A 24734-nucleotide genomic window follows, 5' to 3' on the forward strand; every position below is an offset into this window, starting at 1 on the left:
AGAGGATGCTCCCCAACACACCAATCCAGATCTCCATCACCGTTTAGAAGCTCCAGCTGCTCACCTAGCCACTGCAACCTGGAAAACTAGAAGGTGCGACCTTCCTTGGAGGTGAGGCTGCCAGAGAGAGAAATCCTCCGCCATCCATCACTACAAAAATGATAGGAAACTACGTCGATATCCTCATGGATGGCCGACCAGCCCAAGCTCTTGTGGACTCTGGAGCATCAAATTCAGTCATTTCGTAGAAGTACTGTCGCCACTTGCAGAAAACCTTATTCATTGACAACAAAACATCTTTGCTGAAGGTGGCTAATAACAAGGAAGAATGGGATATATGTAAAACCTACAGGAAGACGTGTCATTCATGTGGATATAAGTGGCCATACACAGTCCTTGGAATTCATCATCTTACAAGAGTGTAGTCATGACCTCATTCTCAGATGGGACTTATTGAAAGCTTCTTAAGCAATTATAGATTGTGGTTACTCAAGGATTGTGCTAGATGAGATGAGATACCGTGGACAGGAAGATGCGCATTCGAGTGTGTGGAGACTGTGTGCTGAATGAAGTGATATTCTTGCAGTCAGCACTAGAAAGATAACTGTCATGTGTCATGCCATGCATTAATCCATGGGTCTTGTAGTGGAATGTAAGAGAAGCATACCACTGAAGACTAACTTGGTCGTCCCAGCCTCTGTCATCTCATTTAAGAATGGATTTTGTGAATTTTGGATAGTTAACTGTCACCGAGAACCACAGATCCTAACAAGATGCATGTGTGTAGCAAACTCTGAGCCATTAATTGCTGAACAGGTGAGCGTCATAGAAACCTCCCATACCGAGTTTGTGGGCAAAATTGGTCCTACCACTATGACACAAGATCTTCTAGCTTGACTGTCACCAGATGTCACTAAGGAACAACAGAAGAAGCTACTTGCCATTCTTCAAGAGTTCTCAGAATCCACAGGTGAAGAGCAAATTAGACAAATCGACGGAGAAGCACCGGATTAGCACTGGAGACCATCAACCAATAAGCCAGAGAGCATACCGTGTGTCAGCAATAGGTAAAAAGAACGTTTACCCCCTTCCACGAATTGATGATACATTAGATTGTCTGAAGGGGGCTAAGTTTTTCTCAACCATGGACACATACTCAGGATGCTGGAAAATGGAAGGAGATGAGGCTGATCGTGAGAAAACTGCATTCATCACTCCTGAGGGCCTGTATGAGTTTAAGGTAATGCCATTTGGTTTGTGTAATGCACAGCAACCTTTGAATGGATGATGGATAATCTTCTAAGTCACCTGAATTGGACGATGTATCTTTGTTATTTAGATGACATTATAGTGTCCTCAGAGACATTCGACGAACACACATAAAAAGACTGAGGGCCATTCTTAAGTGTCTCCAACAAGGCAGACTGAAACTTTATCCAAGAAAGTGTCTCTTTTGGAGCAAAAGACACCAAAATACTTGGACACCTTGTGTCACACGAAGGCGTGTGGCCATACCCAGAAAAGTTGAGATCTATAATGGAATTTCCTATTCCTAACAGTATTATAGATGTGGGAAGCTTCCTCAGATTATGTTGTTATTATGGTTTTTTTATCAAAGACTTTTGTATCAAAGCCAGGCCACTCCAAGAGTTGTTAAAAGCCGATGCTGAATTTATCTGGGGTCACAATTATCCGTTTTACTGACAATACATATCACACAGAAAATTTCTTGTAAATTTTTTTTTTCCACAAAATTCAAGGAAGGAAATAATGAGGAAAAGTTTATATCTACATCAAAAGAGGTGCTACCAAGCATAACCATGCAAGCAACTTGTGTAGCTGTCCTACCTTTACTGCGCCGAATAAAACAGCTTACTATGGAAAATTTTACATGACTTGCATCCGATTTTTGTTCCTTTCAAAATTTTTCTCCTCAATTTTTGTCTTTTTGTAATACTTGCTCCCTGTAGTGATTCATGCAAACAGAAAATACAGACAATTAATTTTTATAATTCATAACAAAGAATGCAAGCTTCAAGAATTACTGGGGCATTGTACCTTTCATGAGATCGATTTGTAATGTGTTGAAGAATGTACCCATAAGAAGACCTGACTAAAAAGATTTAATAAATCTGAAAATCTGCCCTTCCCTAAAAACTTTTGCTCCTTGCACTGGCTGGAAAGTGAGGATGCAGCAGGCCAGGGTGTAAAAGTTATTCCCTTTCTAAAGCCTTATGCAGACAAAGTAAAGGTACACAAGATTAAAATAGATACAGCTGGTGACCAATATTGAAGTACCCCAAAGATCCTCTGATGCTGGCTAAAATATCCTTTTTTAGCTTTGTTTCGGGGCAGGTCATGACCTTTTTGGAGGAATTGTAATGTGTGGCCCCCATGGCACGTTTCCTGTACAATGCTTTGTCATGTCTACTAGCTGATGTGATGCCTGTAGTTGTTAAGGCTGAAGTATTATCTGCTGTGAAATCAGTGTGTGATATGAAACTTGATAATAAAGTTGGTCCTATTCCTGCAACAGACATAAACTGAGTTCATTCTGTACAGTCTGAGCTCAGAAAAGTAAAAGTAGTACCAAAGATATTTTAAATTTCAGGACTGAGTGCAGAGACTTTCTGGTCAATATGTGCTCAAGTCTCCTTCTAAAGTTACCTTTGAAGTACAGCATTTGTACATGCATAAGCTTTGTGATCCATCTGTCATAAATAGCCACCCAAGAACTAGCAAGGCTATAATCTTGAATATCATCCAGAAATTCTCCTCAGAGAAGTGGATACATGCTAAGCACTGTGATAATGTGAGAAAGAATTCTTCCAACTTCTTGATAAGAGAATATATTTGATCTCTGTGCAAACTGCAGGAGGACTGCGACAAAAATCAGTCACTTTTGGAGAGACTTACTGGATGATGATACCACTTGTCAGCATTTGTACATCTTTCTTCAAAAGGTTCTCACTCTGAGCCATGGTCAGGCATTTGTAGAGCAAGATTTTTTTCCATTAATAAAGAGTGTGTAATAGTCAACTAAGAAACCAAGTCATTGATAGCCATACATCAAGTATATGATGACCTGAAATCAGCTGGCTGTGTCTTCAAGATTAATGTTAATAAGAGAATGATTCTGGACTGTCACAGTGCTGGAGATTGATGCATTGAGGCTTTAAAGCAGAAGCAACGTGAAGAAGATGAAGAAGCCGAGAGAACTAGATGGAAGAAGGCCATTGTCCAACAAGTTAAAGGACTGGAGGCCAAAAAATCACAAATACTGGTCAAAATGAGTCAGATTGATGTAGAGATTACTTCCCTCACAATGGAGTTTTGACTGGTTTTCATTGATTGATTTGAATTTGTTGTTTGACAAAATACAGAGTATTACTATTTGGCAGAGGAAAGTCACTAAATGTACCCCAGTGCTGTTCTTATTTTCTAAACATTAATGTTATATCATACGATATATTTCTTCTATGTTTGTCTGGTCTGATGCATTATATTGCCCAGAAAATTCAAACATCCTGTATAGTAGGATGAAGGTGTTAACCAAAGTATGAAACCGAATGAAAAAGGTGACTGACAAGACCTCTGTGTATACTTTGATGTTCAGTTTTCCAGGCTTGTCGGGATATGAATACATGTTTTATACACTCTAGTTTCTGTCCAGTTTTTCTGAATCCCCTTGTAATATTTAGTGCCAGAATCTTGGTGGTAACACACAGCCCATAACAATCCATGATGATTTAGGAATTTCCAGATGTAGATTGCACACAAAGAAAAGTAAATTCATAAAGAAATTAGTTACAAAATGTGACACAAGTTGATGCCAAAAACTGTTTCAAGCCATGTATCTTCAAACATGCATTACTTCATCTTCATCAGTTGTGGGTGAACCTATTACTTCATAGCCTTCTCAGGCATGCATTGTTACCCACATCACTGCTTCAGTCTGTCAGCACCTATCTGAACTTTCTGAATTCAGTCAGAGTTCTATGCAAAAGTGTAGGTTTGTGTCCTAAACCAACAATTCTAATATGTCAGAAGAGCTCATGACAGCTGATAATCCCCTGTGGAAAGAAAGATGTATTCTGAAGAATAGTTTTTGGTGTGTTCTCTGTAGCAATATTTGTCTTCAGCTCATCATATCAAAAATGGATTCCATGGTTTGAGACAAAACTTAAAATGAAGACAGTAGTAAATCAGTATTGTTAATCCACACATGGATTCTCATTTCCAGCAGTGTATTACAAGGATGTATACTATAGTTATGATTTGAATTGTTGTTAAAGATTCTTATTTTCTTCCTTAGTGACTTTTCAGATACATTGTGTGTGATGTTGGTTTGCTAAACATTTGTACCTACTGAAACTTAACTGCAAGTACAAATTTTAAAATTCCTATGCCTCCACCTAATAAAATGTGTCATAACCCTTGTATACAAAGGACAAAGAAATATATAGTTACTATTTTTATTTGTGAGTCTTGTTATATTACTTACTTTAGCACTTGTATATAGCTGTTCCATTTGTTTAGTCCTCCAGTCCCAGATGGTAATTATAGGGGCTGCTTGTAAATATTCGGTCTGCACTGTGTAAAAATACACACTGTATCATTTAAGACTGAATATAATGCCTGAATCCGTTGACTGCTCACTTTATACATGCAGTGTGTTTTCTCACTGCTTATTTGTTTGAATTTTACATGAAAGAACTGGAAGTGTCACATAATTTGCTGAAAATTACTGAGTTATCACTCATTGTAACACATAATGAAAAGGAAACTTTTCTTTAGTTTTCATTTAATCATAAGACTGTCAGCACTTTAGGTATAAAAGCAGTACTGACACACTTCAAATTTGTTATTGATTTTAGTTTGATTAACAGTTTTCTGTTCATGTTCTTGCACTGTGATTCAAACAATTTGTATGACAATTTTATGTCATCACAAATGTTTACAAGATTTGATTCCACAGAAAATACAGTTTACCTTAAAAAAGCATTGATGGAAGCTATCACATGGTCTTAATAAACACACCTTAAAATCAAAGTATTCAACATAATAAATATGATTTTGGAGTGATAAATTGTAATTAAATATTGGGATATGCCATAAAAGTTTTTTTCTTTTAATTATGATTTCATAATATGTCACTGTAATCGCTATTAGATGAAAAATAAATATGCCAAGTAAAATTTTCGGTGTCAGTATTTGTTCTGCATTTGAAGAGGAACGATTGTAACATTTATACCTGGGTGCTTTACAATGTCATGTTCACCATTTGAGTATTTTACAAATTGAATGTTGTTGTTGTTGTGTTCTTCAGTCCTGAGACTGGTTTGATGCAGCTCTCCATGCTACTCTATCCTGTGCAAGCTGCTTCATCTCCCAGTACCTACTGCAGCCTACATCCTTCTGAATCTGCTTAATGTATTCATCTCTTGGTCTCCCTCTACAATTTTTACCCTCCACGCTGCCCTCCAGTACTAAATTGGTGATCCCTTGATGCCTCAGAAAATGTCCTACCAACCGATCGCTTCTTCTAGTCAAGTTGTGCCACAGACTCCTCATTAGTTATGTTATCTACCCATCTAATCTTCAGCATTCTTCTGTATCACCACATTTCGAAAGCTTCTATTCTCTTCTTGTCTTAGCTATTTATCGTCCATGTTTCATTTCCATACATGGCTACACTCAATACAAACACTTTCAGAAATGACTTCCTGACACTTAAATCAATACTCGATGTTAACAAATTTCTCTTATTCAGAAACGCTTTCCTTGCCGTTGCCAGTCTACATTTTATATATTCTCTACTTTGACCACCGTCAGTTATTTTGCCCCCCAAATAGCAAAACTCCTTTACTACTTTAAGTGTCTCATTTCCTAATCTAATTCCCTCATCATCACCCAACTTAATTCGACTACATTCCAATATCCTCGTTTTGCTTTTGTTGATGTTCATCTTATACCCTCCTTTCAAGACACTGCCCATTCCGTTCAACTACTCTTCCAAGTCCTTTGCTGTCTGTGACAGAATTACAATCTCATCGGTGAACCTCAAAGTTTTTATTTCTTCTCCATGGATTTTAATGCCTACTCCAAATTTTTCTTTTGTTTCCTTTACTGCTTGCTCAATATACAGATTGAATAGCATCGGGGATAGGCTACAACCCTGTCTCACTCCCTTCCCAACCACTGCTTCCCTTTCATGCCCCTCGACTCTTATAACTGCCATCTGTTTTCTGTACAAATTGTAAATAGCCTTTCGCTCCCTGTATTTTACCCCTGCCACCTTCAGAATTTGACAGAGAGTATTCCAGTCAACATTGTCAAAATCTTTCTCTAAGTCTACAAAAGCTAGAAATGTAGGTTTGCCTTTCCTTAATCTTTCTTCTAAGATAAGTCGTAAAGTCAGTATTGCCTCACGAGTGCCAATATTTATGCGGAATCCGAACTGATCTTCCCCGAGGTCAGCTTCTACCAGTTTTTCCATTCGTCTGTAAAGCATTCGCATTAGTATTTTGCAGCTGTGGCTTATTAAACTGATAGTTCGGTAATTTTCACATCTGTCAACACCTGCTTTCTTTGGGATTGGAATTATTATATTCTTCTAGAAGTCTGAGGGAATTTCGCCTGTCTCATACATCTTGCTCACCAGATGGTAGAGTTTTGTTGGTACTGGCCCTCCCAGGCTGTCAGTAGTTCTAATGGAATGTTGTCTATTCCCGGGGCCTTGTTTCGACTTAGGTCTTCCAGTGCTCTGTCAAAGTCTTCACTCAGTGTCATATCTCCCATTTCATCTTCATCTACATCCTCTTCCATTTCCATAATATTGTCCTCAAGAACATCGTCCCTGTATAGACCCTCTATATACTCCTTCCACCTTTCTGCTTTCCCTTCTTTGCTTAAAACTGGGTTTCCATCTGGGCTCTTGATATTCATACAAGTGGTTCTCTTTTCTCCAAAGGTCTCTTTAATTTTCCTGTAGGCAGTATCTATCTTACCCCTAGTGATATGTGCCTCTACATCCTTACATCTGTCCTCTAGCCATCTGTGCTTAGCCATTTTGCACTTCCTGTTGATCTCATTTTTGAGACGTTTGTATTCCTTTTTGCCTGCTTGACTGCTTGATTTACTGCATTTTTGCTTTTTCTGCTTCCATCGATTAAATTCAGTATCTCTTCTGTTACCCAAGGATTTCTACTAGCCTCGACTTTTTACCTACTTGATCCTCTGCTGCCTTCACTATTTCATCCCTCAAAGCTACCCATTCTTCTTCAACTGTATTTCTTTCCCCCATTCCTGTCAATTGTTCCCTTACTCTCTCCCTGAAACTCTCTACAACCTCTGGTTCTGTCGGTTTATCCAGGTCCCATCTCCTTAAATTCCCACTTTTTTGCAGTTTCTTCAGTTTTAATCTACAGTCCATAACCAATAGATTGTGGTCAGAGTCCACATCTGCCCCTGGAAATGTCATACAATTTAAAATCTGGTTCCTAAATCTCTGTCTTACTATTAAATAATCTATCTGAAACCTTGTAGTATCTCCAGGGTTCTTCCATGTATACAACCTTCTTTCATGATTCTTGAACCAAGTGTTAGCTATGATTAAGTTATTCTCTGTGCAAAATTCTGTGAGGTGCCTTCCTCTTTCGTTTCTTATCCCCAATCCATATTCTCCTACTATGTTTTCTTCTCTTCCTTTTCGTACTGTTGAATTCCAGTCGTCCTTTACTATTAAATTTTCGTCTCCCTTCACTACCTGAATAATTTCTCTTACCTCATCATACATTTCATCAATTTCTTCATCATCTGCAGAGCTAGTTGACATATAAACTTGTACTACTGTAGTAGGCATGGGCTTTGTGTCTATCTTGGCCACAATAATGTGTTCACTATGCTGTTTGTAGTAGTTTACCCGCACTCCTATTTTTTTATTCATTATTAAACCTACATCTGCATTACCCCTATTTGATTTTGTATTTATAACCATGTATTCACCTGTCCAAAAGTCTTGTTCCTCCTGCCACCGAACTTCACTACTTCCCACTATATCTAACTTTAACCTATCCATTTCCCTTTTTAAATTTTCTAATCTACCTACTCGATTAAGGGATCTGACATTCCACGCTCCGGTCCGTAGAATGCCAGTTTTCTTTCTCCTGATAACGACATCCTCTTGAGTAGTCCCCACCCGGAGATCTGAATGGGGGACTATTTTACCTCCGGAATATTTTACCCAAGAGGACGCAATTATCATTTAATCATACTGTAAAGCTGCATGCCTTCAGGAAAAATTATGGCTGTAGTTTCCCTTGCTTTCAGCCATTCGCAGTACCACAACAGCAAGGCTGTTTTGGTTAGTGTTACAAGGCCAGATCAGTCAATCATCCAGACTGTTTCCCCTGCAACTATTGAAAAGGCTGCTGCCCCTCTTCAGGAACCACACGTTTGTCTGGCCTCTCAACAGATATCCCTCGGTTGTGGTTGCACCTACAGTACGGCTCTCTGTATCGTTGAGGCACACAGGCCTCCCCATCAACGGCAAAGTCGATGTTTCATGAACCTTGCAAAGCAACTAAAAGAGTAAGCTAATGGTTAAAGCAGAAAAGTTCGTGAATAAAATCTTTTTGTCCCAGTTTTTTTCTGATTTAGTGTCAGCAATTATGGGATTGCTTTTAATTCAAAGTTGGAGTTAACTCATTAATAAAAACAGAAATTCTTCATCTAAAAATGGCTTTCATTTTCACAACATAGCTGTATACTTATCCTCCAGATCATAAATCCTGTAAAGGAGACAACTTGCTGTTCATTCAAAACTACAGGGTTAATAACACGTTTAGAAATACAGAAGTTCTTACATTTTTTGTCAACTTATGTCTTTACTTACCCCTGAGCTCTGAAAATTTGTTAGGGAAAATGCTAGACCTCGTCTGGAAATTTCACTTGAGGAGACTTATGGCAACCCTGTGATGGTACAGTTGAGCATACGTCTGCGAGGCATCCCGCACGTCTGCTCAAGTCACACTGATCCATTACCTTTGCTTTATAGAGACAACAAGAGCTGCAGGCACATTTTACCGGTAGGTGGTGTCGTGCTACGAAATAAATGTTGACCTTGAACCCACAGGCCGAAGTGCTAATCATTTCTGCAGAAACACGCAACAGAAATCAGTATTTACACTAGCTTTTGAGATCTTGCTCTTTCTCTAGTAGAAGCACAAATTCACACACACAACCATACATACATCCAAACGTACACTCCCACAGTGGCTGCAGGTGTGTGGATATGTGTACTTCTATTAGAGAAAGAGCAAGAGTTTGACAGTTAGTGCAAATGCTGTTTTCTGTGGCTCGATTCTATGCACCATACGTCACTGAACTATAGGTGAGGGGTTGCCTTTCCTTAATTTTATGTGTTATTCCAGCTGGGTATTTCCAGTGTTGTTCTACAATCAAAAAGATTTGTAGCATAGTTCCAAATTATGTGCTGAGCGAGGCTGAGAGGAATGTAAAAGACCCACTGTGGTTCAATAGCCAAGTCAGAAAGATTTTGCAAAATTGAAAAAATCCTCAGCACAGATGTAAGTGAATTAAAAGTGTAGTTTGAAAATAAAATCAGAACAAAGCCAAAATCGATGTAAGGAGCACAATTCTAGAAGTGTTAAGAGAATTCAAAACTAATATTTTACCAGCTGATCTTATGAAAAATTCTAAGAAATTATGGTATGTAATGTTAGTAAGTTGATTGAAATCATCAGTTCCGTTGTTCAGTGGCCACACAGGCACCAAAATGGAAGAAAGCATGGAGAAGACTGAAATAGTTTTCTTCCCAAATCGTTTCTCTGTGGAAAATAATAATGTGGCACCTCCTTTCGAGCATTACACAAATACTGAAATGTCAATATTCGTGCACTAGAGAATCAACTAGGCCACTCAGCAGTGGAAAGGCATCATGGCTGAATGAGGTACCTCTGACGTTGTATTTTGAGTCATAAATACAATAATAAAATTCTGTAATTATTGCAGTGACATGTTTTACAGGTGGATTCTTCAGGAAATATCAGGCTGTACTGAATACCAGGCTCATGGCAATAGGGATGGATGGTGAAACGTAAAAGATGTTCAGAGGGAACAGTAATATTTCCAGGCCAAATGCAGAGTAAGAGAGAGCCAGGCAGACACGGCCATTCTTTTCATCAGCAGAATTAAACAAAAAGAGCCAGATGGACACAAATCACAAGAAAGAGGCAACGGCATGGGCAGGTGATCTAAGGCTGTCTGCTCTGCATCAGCTGCTGACTGCAGGGTAGTAGAATTCACAAGTGACTCCGCCCAGCCAGACATGAAGCCCCCATGGCTTTTCTCCCAGGCCTCTCAGTTTGTCATCGCAATAATACTGGTCTGTACGGGCTCCGTACTAACGTCGAGTTTCGGGCCAACAATCTGCCACTTGTGTAGTGGCTCAGGTTCCTGTCTGTAACCACTAGGTACTGATGGTCAGAGTAGGTGTATTTGTACGAGGTGTCTCCCCGGTCGTGCACACGAGTTATTTTTATTATTTAAAGTTTACACAGAGGCCACTTTTTTCATCTGTTGCCTCTCAGCTGACGTGATAACAGTCAGCCGGTTCACACCAAAATACAACAAGCCATTGTCAGCAAAGCCACCTGCCCAATGAAATCGTGTCGCAGGATTACCTGGCTTGTGGAACTGAGGGTTGTCAGAGCCATGACCAGAAAACATTGCTCTCTTCTGTTCTGAACTACCTTCTGGAGCAGATGCTAAATGGCTCTACCTTTTAATTTTCCCTTTTCCTTTTAGATGGGTCTGGGGCTGCTGGAGTTATCTTACCGCAGTCCCTGGCATGCCTTGTCATGTAATCCCTGTAGAAAATAAACTGATATCATTTCTTTTTCTAAACCAGAGTACTGTGTATTAATTATAAACATGCACTGCATTCCAATCCTGTACACTTTAATTAATTTATCCATTTGTGTCTTCCCTTAGTGTACAAATATGAACATGCTGGATAATTCTGGTAATAAGATTTTGTGAATCACATTAAATTTCTTTATCATTCTCCCACTTGATACTGAATGTCTCTTGGTCTGTGCAAAAAGCCACATTTGAAAATGCAATTTTTCAGCTGGTCATATCTTTCTTTCTATTAATCACAGAGAAAAGGTGTGTTTTGGATAGCCTAGTGACCATTTGTATACTTGTCAGAAAAACGGGTATACTGTAGCTGTCCCACAGAATAGAGTAAAAATTTAAACATTGCACACTTTCCCCAGACAAAATTGAGAAAATGAGCTGGTTCTTTTGCATTGGGTGAGGTGTATGTTGGACTTAAGGTGGCTTAAAAAAGCACCATTTGTTCACTGACAGTTCCTACCAAAACCCCAAAATAACCTTGATATTTTGGTCCCAAAAGTACCAGTTGTGGGACTGGACACTTCTATAATTTCTGTTGGCAAATTCTCAAAATTTGTATAATTTGTTCTTAAGATGATGTCAACACTTGCTCACAGTGTATCTAGTGTAATCAGATTGATCTGTCAGTGGATGCTGTCCTTTAGATCAGGAAGAGTTGAGTTACACCCACGATCAACATGATCTTTCTGGTATCCCCACAACCAAACGTCACATGGATATAGGTTGAAGAATTTGGATGTTGGGCCAAACATCATGAAATTTCCTGTAGATGATGTGCTCATTAGCAAAGGTTTCCCAAAGCAAATCTTTCACCTGGCATGCAACATGTGGTGTTGCCTGCTCTTGTGTGAAAATAGTGTTGTGGATGCAGTTACGTTCTTGCAAAGTTGGAATCATATATTGCACAAGGAGGTCCTTATAATATGCAGATATAACTTACACCTAACAGACTCTCAGGTGTCATCTCCTCGAAGAAAAATGGACTCAAAATGAAGGAGCTTGTGAAACCACACCACATGTTCATATAAGCTGAGTGCAGTGGATGTGCCTGTACAACATGTGGCAGAGCAGAACCCCATAAGTGACTGTTCTGTGCATTCACAGCACTGTGTAGAGCAAAATATGCCTTGTCCATCCAAGGCATATTCTCTGCCCACATGTCATCCATTTCCGTGTGTGCCAAGAAACTAAGGGCAAAGTCACAACATTGGAGCTTATGTTGATGTGTCTTTCGGTACACATTCTGAATCTCGTAGGGATACCAGTGTAAAATTTGACGCAAAATCTTTTGAACTTTCAACCAGGGGGAAACAATTCCCATGACATAGCTGGAGCACTGGCTGCATGGTCAGCTATAGCTACTGTAATTTCATCAACAACTGCCATGTGAATGGACTGCCTCCGTCTTCCTGCTGCACCACCTAATTCATCCGTTTCTTCAAATTTTTTGGTATTGTTTTTAGCACTTTTATTGACATGGGACCCCTTTGTAGCTTTTTCTGCCAACAATATCCCCAAAATGCAGCACTGCTGTTGCTGCCATTTTGATAAAGCAAATTTACCAGGGTGCACAGTCTTTCTTCTCAACAGCCATTGTGTTTTATCAGAAAATTTCAACATCCTTAACCCTTACACCAACAGTCACTTCACAAAAGAAATCAACACACATTGCAAAGTTACAAATTGCACAGTGTCATCAAAACAGGAAACATTCACATTCTGACTGCTTACAACTTTTTACCTGGTGTCCGAAAGTGGAACTTTTTTTCCCACCATACTCCGTGAGTGCACCAATTGGTGAACACACCTTCAATGTCCGGCAGTGCATGCAGCTCACACTGCTGCACTGGGAATACTGTCAGTTTAATTATAGCCACCCAGTATGTTAGAAGTGAAGGGAGCTACATCATTCTCATACAGAATTGGTGAAATCCAACATCGCATCCAATGAACAATGACACATGTTGGTAAATCATGAAAATCGAATATCAGCAAGCATGCATAAAGTTCCATAATATGATTTTGGTTGTCTTCTACAATCCCCCCCCCCCGCTCCCTGCATTGGATTCTACAACAGATTTAATTTTGTTGAGATTTATACTTTCATCAACATTTTAGAGTGCTCACGGACTATGAAACAGGCACATGGACTATGAAACATGTGTGCAGGGATACACACATCTAGATGCTTTTCCTGACTGTAAGCTTGCTTTTACTGAGATATTGTTAGCGATGGCTGATCTCAGTTCTATTTTAAATCTTTTCTTGCCAGTATTATAGATGTTGACAATATTGCCAATGAAAGGCAGTTTTGAGCTATAATTTCCCAATAATCATGTGGTGAAAGTTCCTTAAATTCTTGGCCTCAAATGGCCATGTGCCCATGATCTATACTTGTGGTTCTGGAATAATTATGTTGAGTCATTAACTACCATGGAACTAGGTATGCCGACTGGCACTGTGCCCTTGATATTGCACAAGTTATTGTTGGAAAAAGTTCAAAAATATTGGCATGCCCATTGAGATTTTTAATTTTGTCTTGTGTTCTTCTGCTTCATCCTTGGCCTGTTGTTTTGACTGTCAGTCTCCTAGGATTGGGTCAGCAATGAGGACATCCCTTGTACTGCATGGTCTGCTGCAGTGCAGTTGGTTGACACACTCTCAAGTTTGACCTAATTCTTCTACCAGAGAGTTTTTAAGTGTTCCTTGCTGGTGACTGCTGGCTGGTGTCATGGAAATGTGTGTTTTGCAAAGAAAACAGACTTTATGTGACTCAAAGCAAGGTGTCTACTGCACACAGCTGAAGTTTGGAACACTTCTCAGATTAACCTGAGTAATTAAAGATAATAAGAGAAACATCTATGAAAGTGCCACTGCTAAATGTTCATTTTATCATTGTTGCCTGGTCACTCATAAATAAAAATGAAATGCAGCATCGTTCAATTTTTCACCGAGTGCGGTTCCCCCAATAGTTGTGAATACAACTTGTACATGAATCAGTAGAGGAAAAGACACAGACAGCGACAACAGATAACCAAATATTATTGTTTCAGGGGCTCTTCCTTGAAGGTGCAAGATGGGATAGGGAACTTCGTGTGCTCAACGAATCATATCCAAAATTGCTGTTTGATGTAGTTCCAATAATCTGGTTGAAGCCAGGAGTTAAGGTAACACAATTAAATAATATTTTATAACATTTCTAAGAATTTTTCTTTGCTTTGAAACTAGTGAATCATGTTATACTTGAAACATGTCACATCCACATTAATGAAATTGTTTGGTTGTAACTATTAGAGCAGTACCTTGTGATACTTGGAAAGCAACAACTTAGTGAAAGAGCAGTTCATAAATATCACACCAAATAATGGTACTATTTACATTCCCATACATTTCCATGATAAAAGTGCATTAAGTTACTACATGAATCAAGACATAAGTGTCCTGTGCAGAACATTTTATTTCTGAAAGGAATTAGCAGCTTTTTTTCCATCTTTTGCTTTGTGATTCCTTTTGGTGAGATCTAGACTGCTGCTCTCATGACACAGTTGCGGTAGATATTTCTCTTTTGGCCTTGTGTGTGTCACCCTCCCCTACCCCAAACTCCCTCTCCCTTTTTTCTGGCCATGAAGAAGGATGAACAAAGTTTAAACTACCTTTTATAGAATTAATATTCACTCAGTTGCAGAGTGTGCACTGATTTGAAATTTCCTGGCAAATTAAACCTAAGTGCCAGACCAGGACTTGAACCAACTGTGCTTTCCATAGGAAAGTGCTCTGTCTGCTGATCCATTCAAGCACAACTTGTGGCCCACGCATATAGCTTCACTTTCACTTGTACCTTTTCTCTTATCTTCCAAACTTCATAGAAATGCTGTGCTCCATGGTTTAAATCTGTCAGGAAATTTCAAAATATAGTTTGTTTAACTAATTCTACTGGCATGGCAGTGGATGAAGCAGACAAATAGAAACCATAAAGCTAGGGCTCCTGCTTCTTCCTTTACCTGGTTTTTCACATCTCTCTCTCTCTCTCTCTCTCTCTCTCTCTCTCTCTCTTTCTCTCTCTCTCTCTCTTTATCTCTCTCTTCTAAAAAAGAAAAAGAAAAAACTGTGAAATGTCTTAGAGCAGGTACAAAGCTGGTATTAAATAAGACTTTATATGATACCTACTACAGTAATGTCATTATGGTTTTGAATTTTGGGTGCCTGTTTGAATGAATTATTATAAATATTTATCTTATGCAAGTCTCAGAAAGTATGAAGCAATCAGTAAATATAATTATTTGAAGAAAATTCATCAACATTTTGAAATGGCGTTAAATTTGATTATTTTAATGTTAAAAATATGCTGTAGAAGTAATAGCTACTTAGAAATTAAACTTTAGTTTTCAGCTGAGAAATTGTTAGCATGCAGGTGGTTGCAGTTATTAAGTGTCAGTGGTGGTAATAATAGACATTGTTATCAAGGACAACAGAACTAAGTTTTGTAGTAATAGTAATAGCTCATATTTTTAAATAAGACTTATAAACTTTCCATTGGCTATGAAATGTAACAGCTAGCAGGTTCTCCTCCACTTTAAATTAAAAGTATATGTTGAGTCTTGTTATCCTAATTCCAAACTGAGAAGTATAATCATAAGTAATGTGAAATATTGTATCTGTTAAATATTATACATGTATATTTCATCAAATTACTATTTATATGGACCCTGAGAGGTCAGTGACTTACCCCAGTTTTTAGAGAGATTTCAAAGTGGCCACCGTACCAATGAGTTTAATAAAAATAAGAGGAGATTCTCTTTTGACAGAGATCTTTGGAGGTGGCAGCAAGAGACTTTGTGCTTTGTTTTGTGTGGAGTGATAATGGTTCTTCTTGGTCCATTGTAACAACCTCAAAATATGAATAAAACGGTTTGGAAACTATAAAAACAATATGTGTAGCACAAATTAATGGCATATAATTGACTGCCTGGCCAGTGGTCATATCACCAGAAAATCTCAATCATCTTTTACACACCAGTGGATGCAGATCAACTCACAGTGCCAACAGTGCACAAAGTGGAGAGGAACTTTTCAGCTAAGATTATAAAAAAGTATTAATTGTTTTACTCAGCAAATTTGAAAAAAAAACTGGCTATTGCATTCGAAATGTGTATTACTTCATACTAGTGTAGCAAGTATGATTAAAACTACTCTCAGTTTGTGATGTAGTTACTAATTTGTGTACATTAGCACATGATACCAAAATTATTTATGCAACAGATACTTATTTAAATAAGCAATGTTCATATACCGTATATACATGAGTCTTTCATAAAATAAATACTGTTAGCCATCTGTCCATATTAAATAAATATTGTCACAGTGATCATGTGTGACTACTGTCTCAAACTAGTGAGAAATGGTTGACATTGTGAGACTGTCTTCACAGATTTCAAAAAGTTGAGAGTTGCAATTGGCAACAGTTGTTTTTGTGGTTTTCAGTCTGAAAGCTGATGTGATGCAACTCTCCACACTAGGTTATTCTGTGCAAATTTCTTTATAGATACGTAACTACCATATCCTACATCCATCTGAACTTGCCTATTCTATTCCTCTACAGTTCTTACCCCACACACATACTTTGGTTACCATTTTGACGATTCCTTGACGCTTAAAGATGTATCCTGTCAACTGTTCCTTCTTGTAGTCAGATTGAACCATAAGTTTCTTTTTCCCACAATTTGATTCAGTAGCACCACATTAGTTATTCGATCTACGCGTCTACTCTCTGTAGCACCATATTTCAAATGCTTGTTTTCTCTTCCTGTCAGAACTTTTTATAGGCAATGTTTTTTTCTTTTTCTTTTGAAAGCAACATTCCAGACAAATACTTTCAGAAAAGAGTCCTTAACACTTAAATTGGTATTAGATACGAACATATTCTTTGTTTTCAGAAATAATTCTCTACCCAAATTTCCCTTCGATTTCATTCACAGCTTGCTCAATGTGCAGATTTTATGACATCAGGGAAAGGCTACAACCATGTCTCACTCCCTTTTCAAGTCTGGATTCTCTTTCACCTCCTTTGAATTGTATAACTGCAATGTGGTTTCTGCACAAGTTGGTAGGACACATCTTGAGGCATCAAGGAGTTGTCAAAATGATAACCAATCAAAATGATAACCAAAGTATGTGTGGGAGGGTAAGAACTATAGAGGAAGGCTAAGACTTGAATTTGGTAAGCAAGTGCAAATTGGTGCAGAATACGATAGTTATGCAGCAATAAACTATCTCTCTTTATTTTGTCCTTTCTACCTTCAAAATTTCGAACAGTGTAGTCCAGTCAGCATTGTCAAAAGCTTTTTCTAAATCCACGAATGCTATCAACCTATTTTCTAGGATTAGTCACAGATTCAGTACTGCCTCATAGGTTCCTACACTTCTCCAGAAACCCAAACTGAAGTTCCCCAAGGGCAACTTTTACCAGTTTCTCCATTGTTGTGTAATTAATTTCTGTCAATATTTTGCAACCATGACTATTAATTTGATATTGTTGTTGTCTTCAGTCCTGAGACTGGTTTGATGCAGCTCTCCCTGCTACTCTATCCTGTGCAAGCTTCTTCATCTCCCAGTACTTACTGCAACCTACATCCTTCTGAATCTGCTTAGTGTATTCATCTCTTGGTCTCCCTCTACGATTTTTACCCTCCACGCTGCCCTCCAATGCTAAATTTGTGATCCCTTGATGCCTCAGAACATGTCCTACCAACCGGTCCCTTCTTCTTGTCAAGTTGTGCCACAAACTTCTCTTCTCCCCAATCCTATTCAATACCTCCTCATTAGTTATGTGATCTATCCATCTAATCTTCAGCATTCTTCTGTAGCACCACATTTCAAAAGCTTCTATTCTCTTCTTGTCCAAACTATTTACTGTCCACGTTTCACTTCCATACATGGCTACACTCCATACAAATACTTTCAGAAACGACTTCCTGACACTTGAATCTATACTCAATGTTAATAAATTTCTCTTCTTCAGAAACACTTTCCTTGCCATTGCCAGTCTACATTTTATATCCTCTCTACTTCAACCATCATCAGTTATTTTGCTCCCCAAATAGCAAAACTCCTTTACTACTTTAAGTGTCTCATTTCCTAATCTAATTCCCTCAGTGTCACCCGACTTAATTCGACTACATTTCATTATCCTCGTTTTGCTTTTGTTGATGTTCATCTTATATCCTCCTTTCAAGACACTGTCCATTCTGTTCAACTGCTCTTCCAAGTCCTTTGCTGACTCTGACAGAATTACAATGTCATCGGCTAACCTCAAAGTTTTTATTTCTTCTCCATGGACCTTAATACCTACTCCGAATTTTTCTTTTGTTTCCTTTACTGCTTGCTCAATATACAGATTGAACAGCATCGGGGAGAGGCTTCAACACTGCCTCACTACCTTCCCAACCGCTGCTTCCCTTTCATGCCCCTCGACTCTTATAACTGCCATCTGTTTTCTGTACAAATTGTAAATAGCCTTTCGCTCCCTGTATTTTACCCCTGCCACCTTTAGATTTTGAAAGAGAGTATTCCAATCAACATTGTCAAAAGCTTTCTCTAAGTCCACAAATGCTAGAAATGTAGGTTTACCTTTCCTTAATCTATTTTCTGAGATAAGTCATAGGGTCAGTATTGCTTCACGTGTTCCAACATTTCTGCAGAATCCAAACTGATCTTTGCCGAGGTCGGCTTCTACCAGTTTTTCCATTCATCTGTAAAGAATTCGTGTTAGTATTTTGCAGCTGTGACTTATTAAACTGATAGTTCGGTAATTTTCACATCTGTCAACACCTGCTTTCTTTGGGATTGGAATTATTATATTCTTCTTGAAGTCTGAGGGTATTTCGCCTGTCTCATACATCTTGCTCACCAGATGGTAGAGTTTTGTCAGGACTGGCTCTCCCAAGGCCGTCAGTAGTTCCAATGGAATGTTGTCTACTCCCAGGGCCTTGTTTCGACTCAGGTCTTTCAGTGCTCTGTCAAACTCTTCACGCAGTATTGTATCTCCTATTTCATCTTCATCTACATCCTCTTCCATTTCTATAATATTGTCCTCAAGTACATCGCCCTTGTATACTCCTTCCACCTTTCTGCTTTCCCTTCTTTGCTTAGAACTGGGTTTCCATCTGAGCTTTTGATATTCACACAAAAGGCTTTCTTTTCTCCAAAGGTCCCTTTAATTTTCCTGTAGGATTAATTTGATGGTACTATAATAGTAATGCCTGTCAGCAGCTGCCATGTTTGGAATTTTAACACTTAATGCTCCATCTTTTAGAAAGCCAGTTTTGTTTTTTCCTTATGATCACATCTTCCTGAGTAGTCCCTACCCACTGATCTCAATGGCGGACTATTTTACCTCCAGAATATTTTACCCAAGACGAAGTCATTACCATTATGCCACACGAACTCTCAGGAAAAAGAAATAACATTTGTAGTTTCCCCTTGCTTTTGGATGGTAACAGTTCCAGTTAATGTTACAAAGCCAGATCAGTCAGTCATCCAGACTGTTGTCACTGCAAATGCCGAAAAAGTTGGTGCTCCTGTTCAGGAATATCTTGTTTGTATGGCCTCTCCATAGATATCCCTCCACTGCGGTAACACCTAGGATAAGGCTACCCGTATGATTGAGGTACGCAAGCTGCCACACATTGGCTAGGACCATAGTTCTTGGTAGGGGGGGGGGGGGGGGGGGGGGGAGTTAGCAGTAATAAGGTTAGGAGTAGACAGTGGACTAGATGGCCAGACTGTGGTCAAATCTGGCAGTCTTCTAGATTTAGTATAGATACCCATTTAGTTCAAGAACTATCTGGCAAGGTAAGGAAGAAAGTACAAGATGAAGCTAATACTGGTCCAAGGGTCCAAGGTTTAAAAAGTCATCCTGCTTGGGAGTGATCTTGAAAGGGGAATGTCAAATAGAACTCCCTTGATGTGTCAAATAGAACTCCCTTGGTGGTGAATGCCAAGTAAGTAATATTTTTAAGGAATCAGCAAGTCACCTGTGTATCGGGACCTTGGGGGAAATATCTTTGTAAAGAAGATAATGTTGTGATTATTTTTTGTTTTTAAATTTTTTTGCCCTACAGAGAATGCTTCTCGCACTATGTTGGAAATCGTATCACTCACTGTACAAACCAACACGTCCTGGAAGAATAATTCTGCCAAACATTTAATGCAGACCCCAAGCATCACCAATAAACTGAGATGATCATACATGTGTATGATAAATGAATTACCAGCATTTGATTGCACTAAACATGACATGTGAATAGTAAATAGTGAATAGTGTTTTATTCGTCTCATAACATACAATTTCTAATCATATGATTAGTGTACAGGAGACACATCAAAAAAATGGATAACACAACTTAAGCCTAATTGGTACAAAGAATTTTAACATTAATATAAACTTTTCTTTTTCTTTCCTCCCTTTTGTGAAGGACAGCTACATTTACACACAAGATTATATGTAAATTTATCCTGCTCAAATGTTCAGTTCATCCTTCATGAACTCCTCAACAGAGTAGTAGCAGCATTTGACAAGTATATCATATAGCTTCGTTTTCAGTGTCTCTAGGTTCATACTCAGAACATTCTTTCCTTTTAGCTTGTTATGAATTTTCATTGCCATATACTGAGGAGACTGTGCATATAGGTTTAAGTAATGAGTGGGAAGCATAAAATTGTCTTTGTTTCTCGTGTTATAAGCGTGATTGAAACAGTTTTTCTCGAATAACTCTAAATTGCTATGTAGAAAGATGATAATATCGTAGATGTATAAGGAGGGAACTGTTAATAACTGTTGATTTTCAAATAGGGGCGACATGATGTCCGTGGATGGGCAGTACACATGTTCCTTATTATTCTTTTCTGTATCTTTAGTATGCACAATATATTGCTTGAATTTCCCCATAAAATTATACCGTACCTTACAACTGATTGAAAGTAGCTGTGGTATGCAATTTTCCTTGTATTCATGTCTGTTGCACCAGCTAATATTTGCATAGCAAATGCAAAGCTACATAATTTGTTTAACAAGTAGTCAACGTGTTTATTCCAACTTAAATTTTTATCTAGATTTAACCCTAAAAACTTCACAAAATCCACTTCTTCTATATCCTGATTTTTATGAGTTATTTTTATTTCTTGGGGCTTTGACTGTTTTGTTCTGAATTGGACCATGTGGGTTTTGGGGATGTTCAATCTTAATCCATTCAGTTGGAACCATGTTTCTAGTTTGTTCATTGTGTTTATTATGTAGAGAGGGATGTTTTCTGGCTCCTGGTTTTCAATTAATACAGATGTGTCATCTGCAAATAAAATCGATGGAGCATTTATATTGTTCGGTAAATCATTAACATAGAACAAAAACAAAATAGGTCCTAGTATCGAGCCTTGAGGGACACCTTGGGCTACTGTTTTCCATTTTGAATAGTAATTTGCTGCGTTTGATGAGACAATCACTCTTTGTTCCCTATTTGATAAGTATGAAGTAAGCCAATTTAGAACATTACCCTTGATCCCATACTTGTCAAGCTTATAGATGAGTAGTGCATGATTTACAGAGTCAAAGGCTTTTGTGAGATCACAAAATATTCCTGCAACTTTATTATGATTGTCTAATGATGTGCTGATCTTGTCGATAAACTTGTTAATTGCATCAGTAGTACTTTTGCCATGCTGGAAACCAAATTGGTTCCAGAATGAGATTTTCACTCTGCAGCGGAGTGTGCGCTGATATGAAACTTCCTGGCAGATTAAAACTGTGTGCCCGACCGAGACTCGAACTCGGGACCTTTGCCTTTCGCGGGCAAGTGCTCTACCATCTGAGCTACCGAAGCACGACTCACGACCGGTACTCACAGCTTTACTTCTGCCAGTATCCGTCTCCTACCTTCCAAACTTTACAGAAGCTCTCCTGCTGTGAGTACCGGTCGTGAGTCGTGCTTCGGTAGCTCAGATGGTAGAGCACTTGCCCACGAAAGGCGAAGGTCCCGAGTTCGAGTCTCGGTCGGGCACACAGTTTTAATCTGCCAGGAAGTTTCACCAAATTGGTTTTCCGTAATAATATCATATTTCTCTATAAAATTTCGAATCTGCATAGCAGCAGCATTTTCAAAGATTTTTGATACAGACTGGAAGGAGGGAGATGGGACGATAATTCCCCATATCCTCTCTTGACCCTTTTTTGAGCAACGGTTTTACTTCTGCATACTTCAGCACCTCTGGGAAGCTTCCTTGTTCAAAAGATTGGTTTATTATTTTAGATAGCAGGTATCCTATTATTTTACACACAAATTTAAGGACTTTTGCTGGTATTCCATCCCAACCTGCAGAATTTTTGTTTTTTAGTTTTAATATAATTTTTTCTACATCTATTGTTGAAACTGTTTTGAATTTTGTGCAGCATTCAGAATTATGATTTAGTCCAAAGGGACATACATTGTTCTCATAATCTGCAACATTAACCTCTGGTTAATGAAGAACTCATTGAAGCATTCTGAAATTTGAGCTGGATTTACAATGATCTCATCTTCAAGCTTAATTGTACTAATTCCATGTCTTGAGGCTTTGATACCTAATTCGTGTTTTACAACTGAGCACACTGCCTTTGATTTATTCTCATGTTTTAAGATTAAATTATTATTTGTCATTTGCTTTGCTGCTTTGACAACTTTCTTAAATGTACTTTTGTATCGTTTAACATATTCAATAAATTCAATTTTTTTATTATTATGTCTTAGTTCCTTATGTAGCTGCCTTTTCTTAGCACTGGAGATTTTTATACCTTTAGTGATCCATTTTAATTTTGTCATTTTATTAAAATAAGTTTTTTGTGGAAACATTTCATTGAAAACACTTAGAAAATCCCTTAGAAATGCTTCAAAATTTGCTGTGCATGAAATATTTTTATTGAAGTGCCATTCTGTCTGCTTGAGCTTATCATGGAATAGAGTCAAAGTTTCTTGGTTGAAGATCCTTTTTACATAAGCTTTTTTACATGGGACTTCTCTACCTGCTCTGGGTAGCTCAATGAATAATGCTGAATGATCAGAAATTCCTAGATCTAGACAAAATTTATATCCATCTTCAAATACGTAATTTGTTAAAATATTGTCAATGCATGTAGCCGACTGATCATTTTCTCTTGTAGATTCAGAAAAATTAAATTTGAAGCCATATTTTTTATTAAGTCTGTAAATTTTGATACCTCACATGTTTCATTCAACACATTGATGTTGAAATCAGCAGCAACCACAATTTTTTCCTCTTTTCTTTACTGAGGTATTCTAACAAACTCTGAAATTTACGTAGGAAACACTCGGTTGTCACCTTCCCTGAGATTCTATAAATTGATATTATAACAACATTTAAGTCATTTTACTCAACACAGCAACCCTCAAAAATACATTCTTCATCAAAACAATTGAAGTCACATCTTACATGGTAATCTAAATCAGAATGAATGAGTATGCATGAACCTCCTCGTGACTTATTTATCCTACAAAAGTTGGTAGCTGCCTTGAAGTTTTCAATTTTATTTAAGATTTTTATGGTATCACTACTAAGCCAGTGTTCATTTAAACAAATTACTTTAACATTTAGAAATTCAGATAAAAAAACTTGTAGCTCATCTAACTTAGAGCTTCTGTCACATGAGTATTCAGCACTTAAACCATTTATATTACAATGCATTATATAGTTACTACTAAGATCATCAATATTATTTTTTAAAGACCTAATATTTAATAATGAGCGATCCTCACAAAAGGGTATGTCTGGATTCTTCTGTAGAAGCCCATCAGCTTGCTCACTTGTCTTGTGCATTTCTTTGTCACTTTGATATTGTGTACTTACATCCATAGTTACATTCTTGATGGCACTGGGTCTGGATGGGGTCTACATCTAAATCTTTCCTGGGAAAAGGTTACATACATCACTAAATTCATGAAGCATTCAGTTTAACCAAAGCACTGTCTATCCAATCCCTGTGTTACCAAAATCATCACTAATGTCTTTTAGGGTAAATGTTCCTGAAAGGCATGTTTGCTAAATGACTACTGTCACAGTAGCAGTAGAACAAAATACTGTAGCATAGACAACTTTCTTAATGAAAACGTAACAATCATAAAAAATAGGAAGGTAAGCTTGTTCACATCTTTAAAAAACTGGAAACCTAAAGGTATTATAGATAGTATTACCAGATGCTCTCAGTTCTTTGGCTGTTTGTTCTTTTACAGTATGTAACAATCTGTCTTTTCCTACTTTGTTAAATCATTAATACATGCGTAGCATTTAGTATATAATGTAAATATATGTGTGTTTCAGGCCAATTTTATTCCTAAACCAACATATACCTGCCCGATATACAAGACTAGTGCAAGACGAGGTGTATTATCAACAACTGGTCACTCTACAAACTTCGTTATGTTCATGGAATTCCCCAGTGACAAGCCACCACAGCACTGGATTAATCGTGGAGTTGCTTGTCTCTGTCAGCTGGATGACTGATTCTTATGTATCAGTTTTACTATCATATTTCTTACACAGTATGTAATTTTCAACTGAAATATATATGATTGTAGGAGTGTGAAACATTTTTTCAGCAGTATCTGCATCTAATGACATAAGATTTGAAATTACCTGTTGCACAAATACAGGATATTTTCTGTGAGATTTATGACTAATATTTTCCTTTATAATTCAAAAATCCAGCATCAGTAAGCATAACAGCTGCCCAGAATACACAAAGGTTG

General features: G+C 37.9%; 1 protein-coding gene across 1 annotated transcript in view; it reads left to right on the plus strand.

Moving 5' to 3' along the window:
- Window positions 1-24489, plus strand: part of LOC124776158 (dynein axonemal heavy chain 3) — a 1197897-nt gene extending 1173408 nt beyond the window's left edge. Inside the window, exons 66-67 of the mRNA XM_047250998.1 lie at window positions 13998-14111; window positions 24307-24489. Of these exons, the coding sequence (XP_047106954.1) occupies window positions 13998-14111; window positions 24307-24489 (297 nt within the window). The remainder of the gene's footprint in view (window positions 1-13997; window positions 14112-24306) is intronic.
- Window positions 24490-24734: the final 245 nt, after the last annotated feature.

Source organism: Schistocerca piceifrons, chromosome 2, assembly GCF_021461385.2.
Source record: "Schistocerca piceifrons isolate TAMUIC-IGC-003096 chromosome 2, iqSchPice1.1, whole genome shotgun sequence".
In the NCBI taxonomy this organism is placed as follows: Eukaryota; Metazoa; Arthropoda; class Insecta; order Orthoptera; family Acrididae; genus Schistocerca; species Schistocerca piceifrons.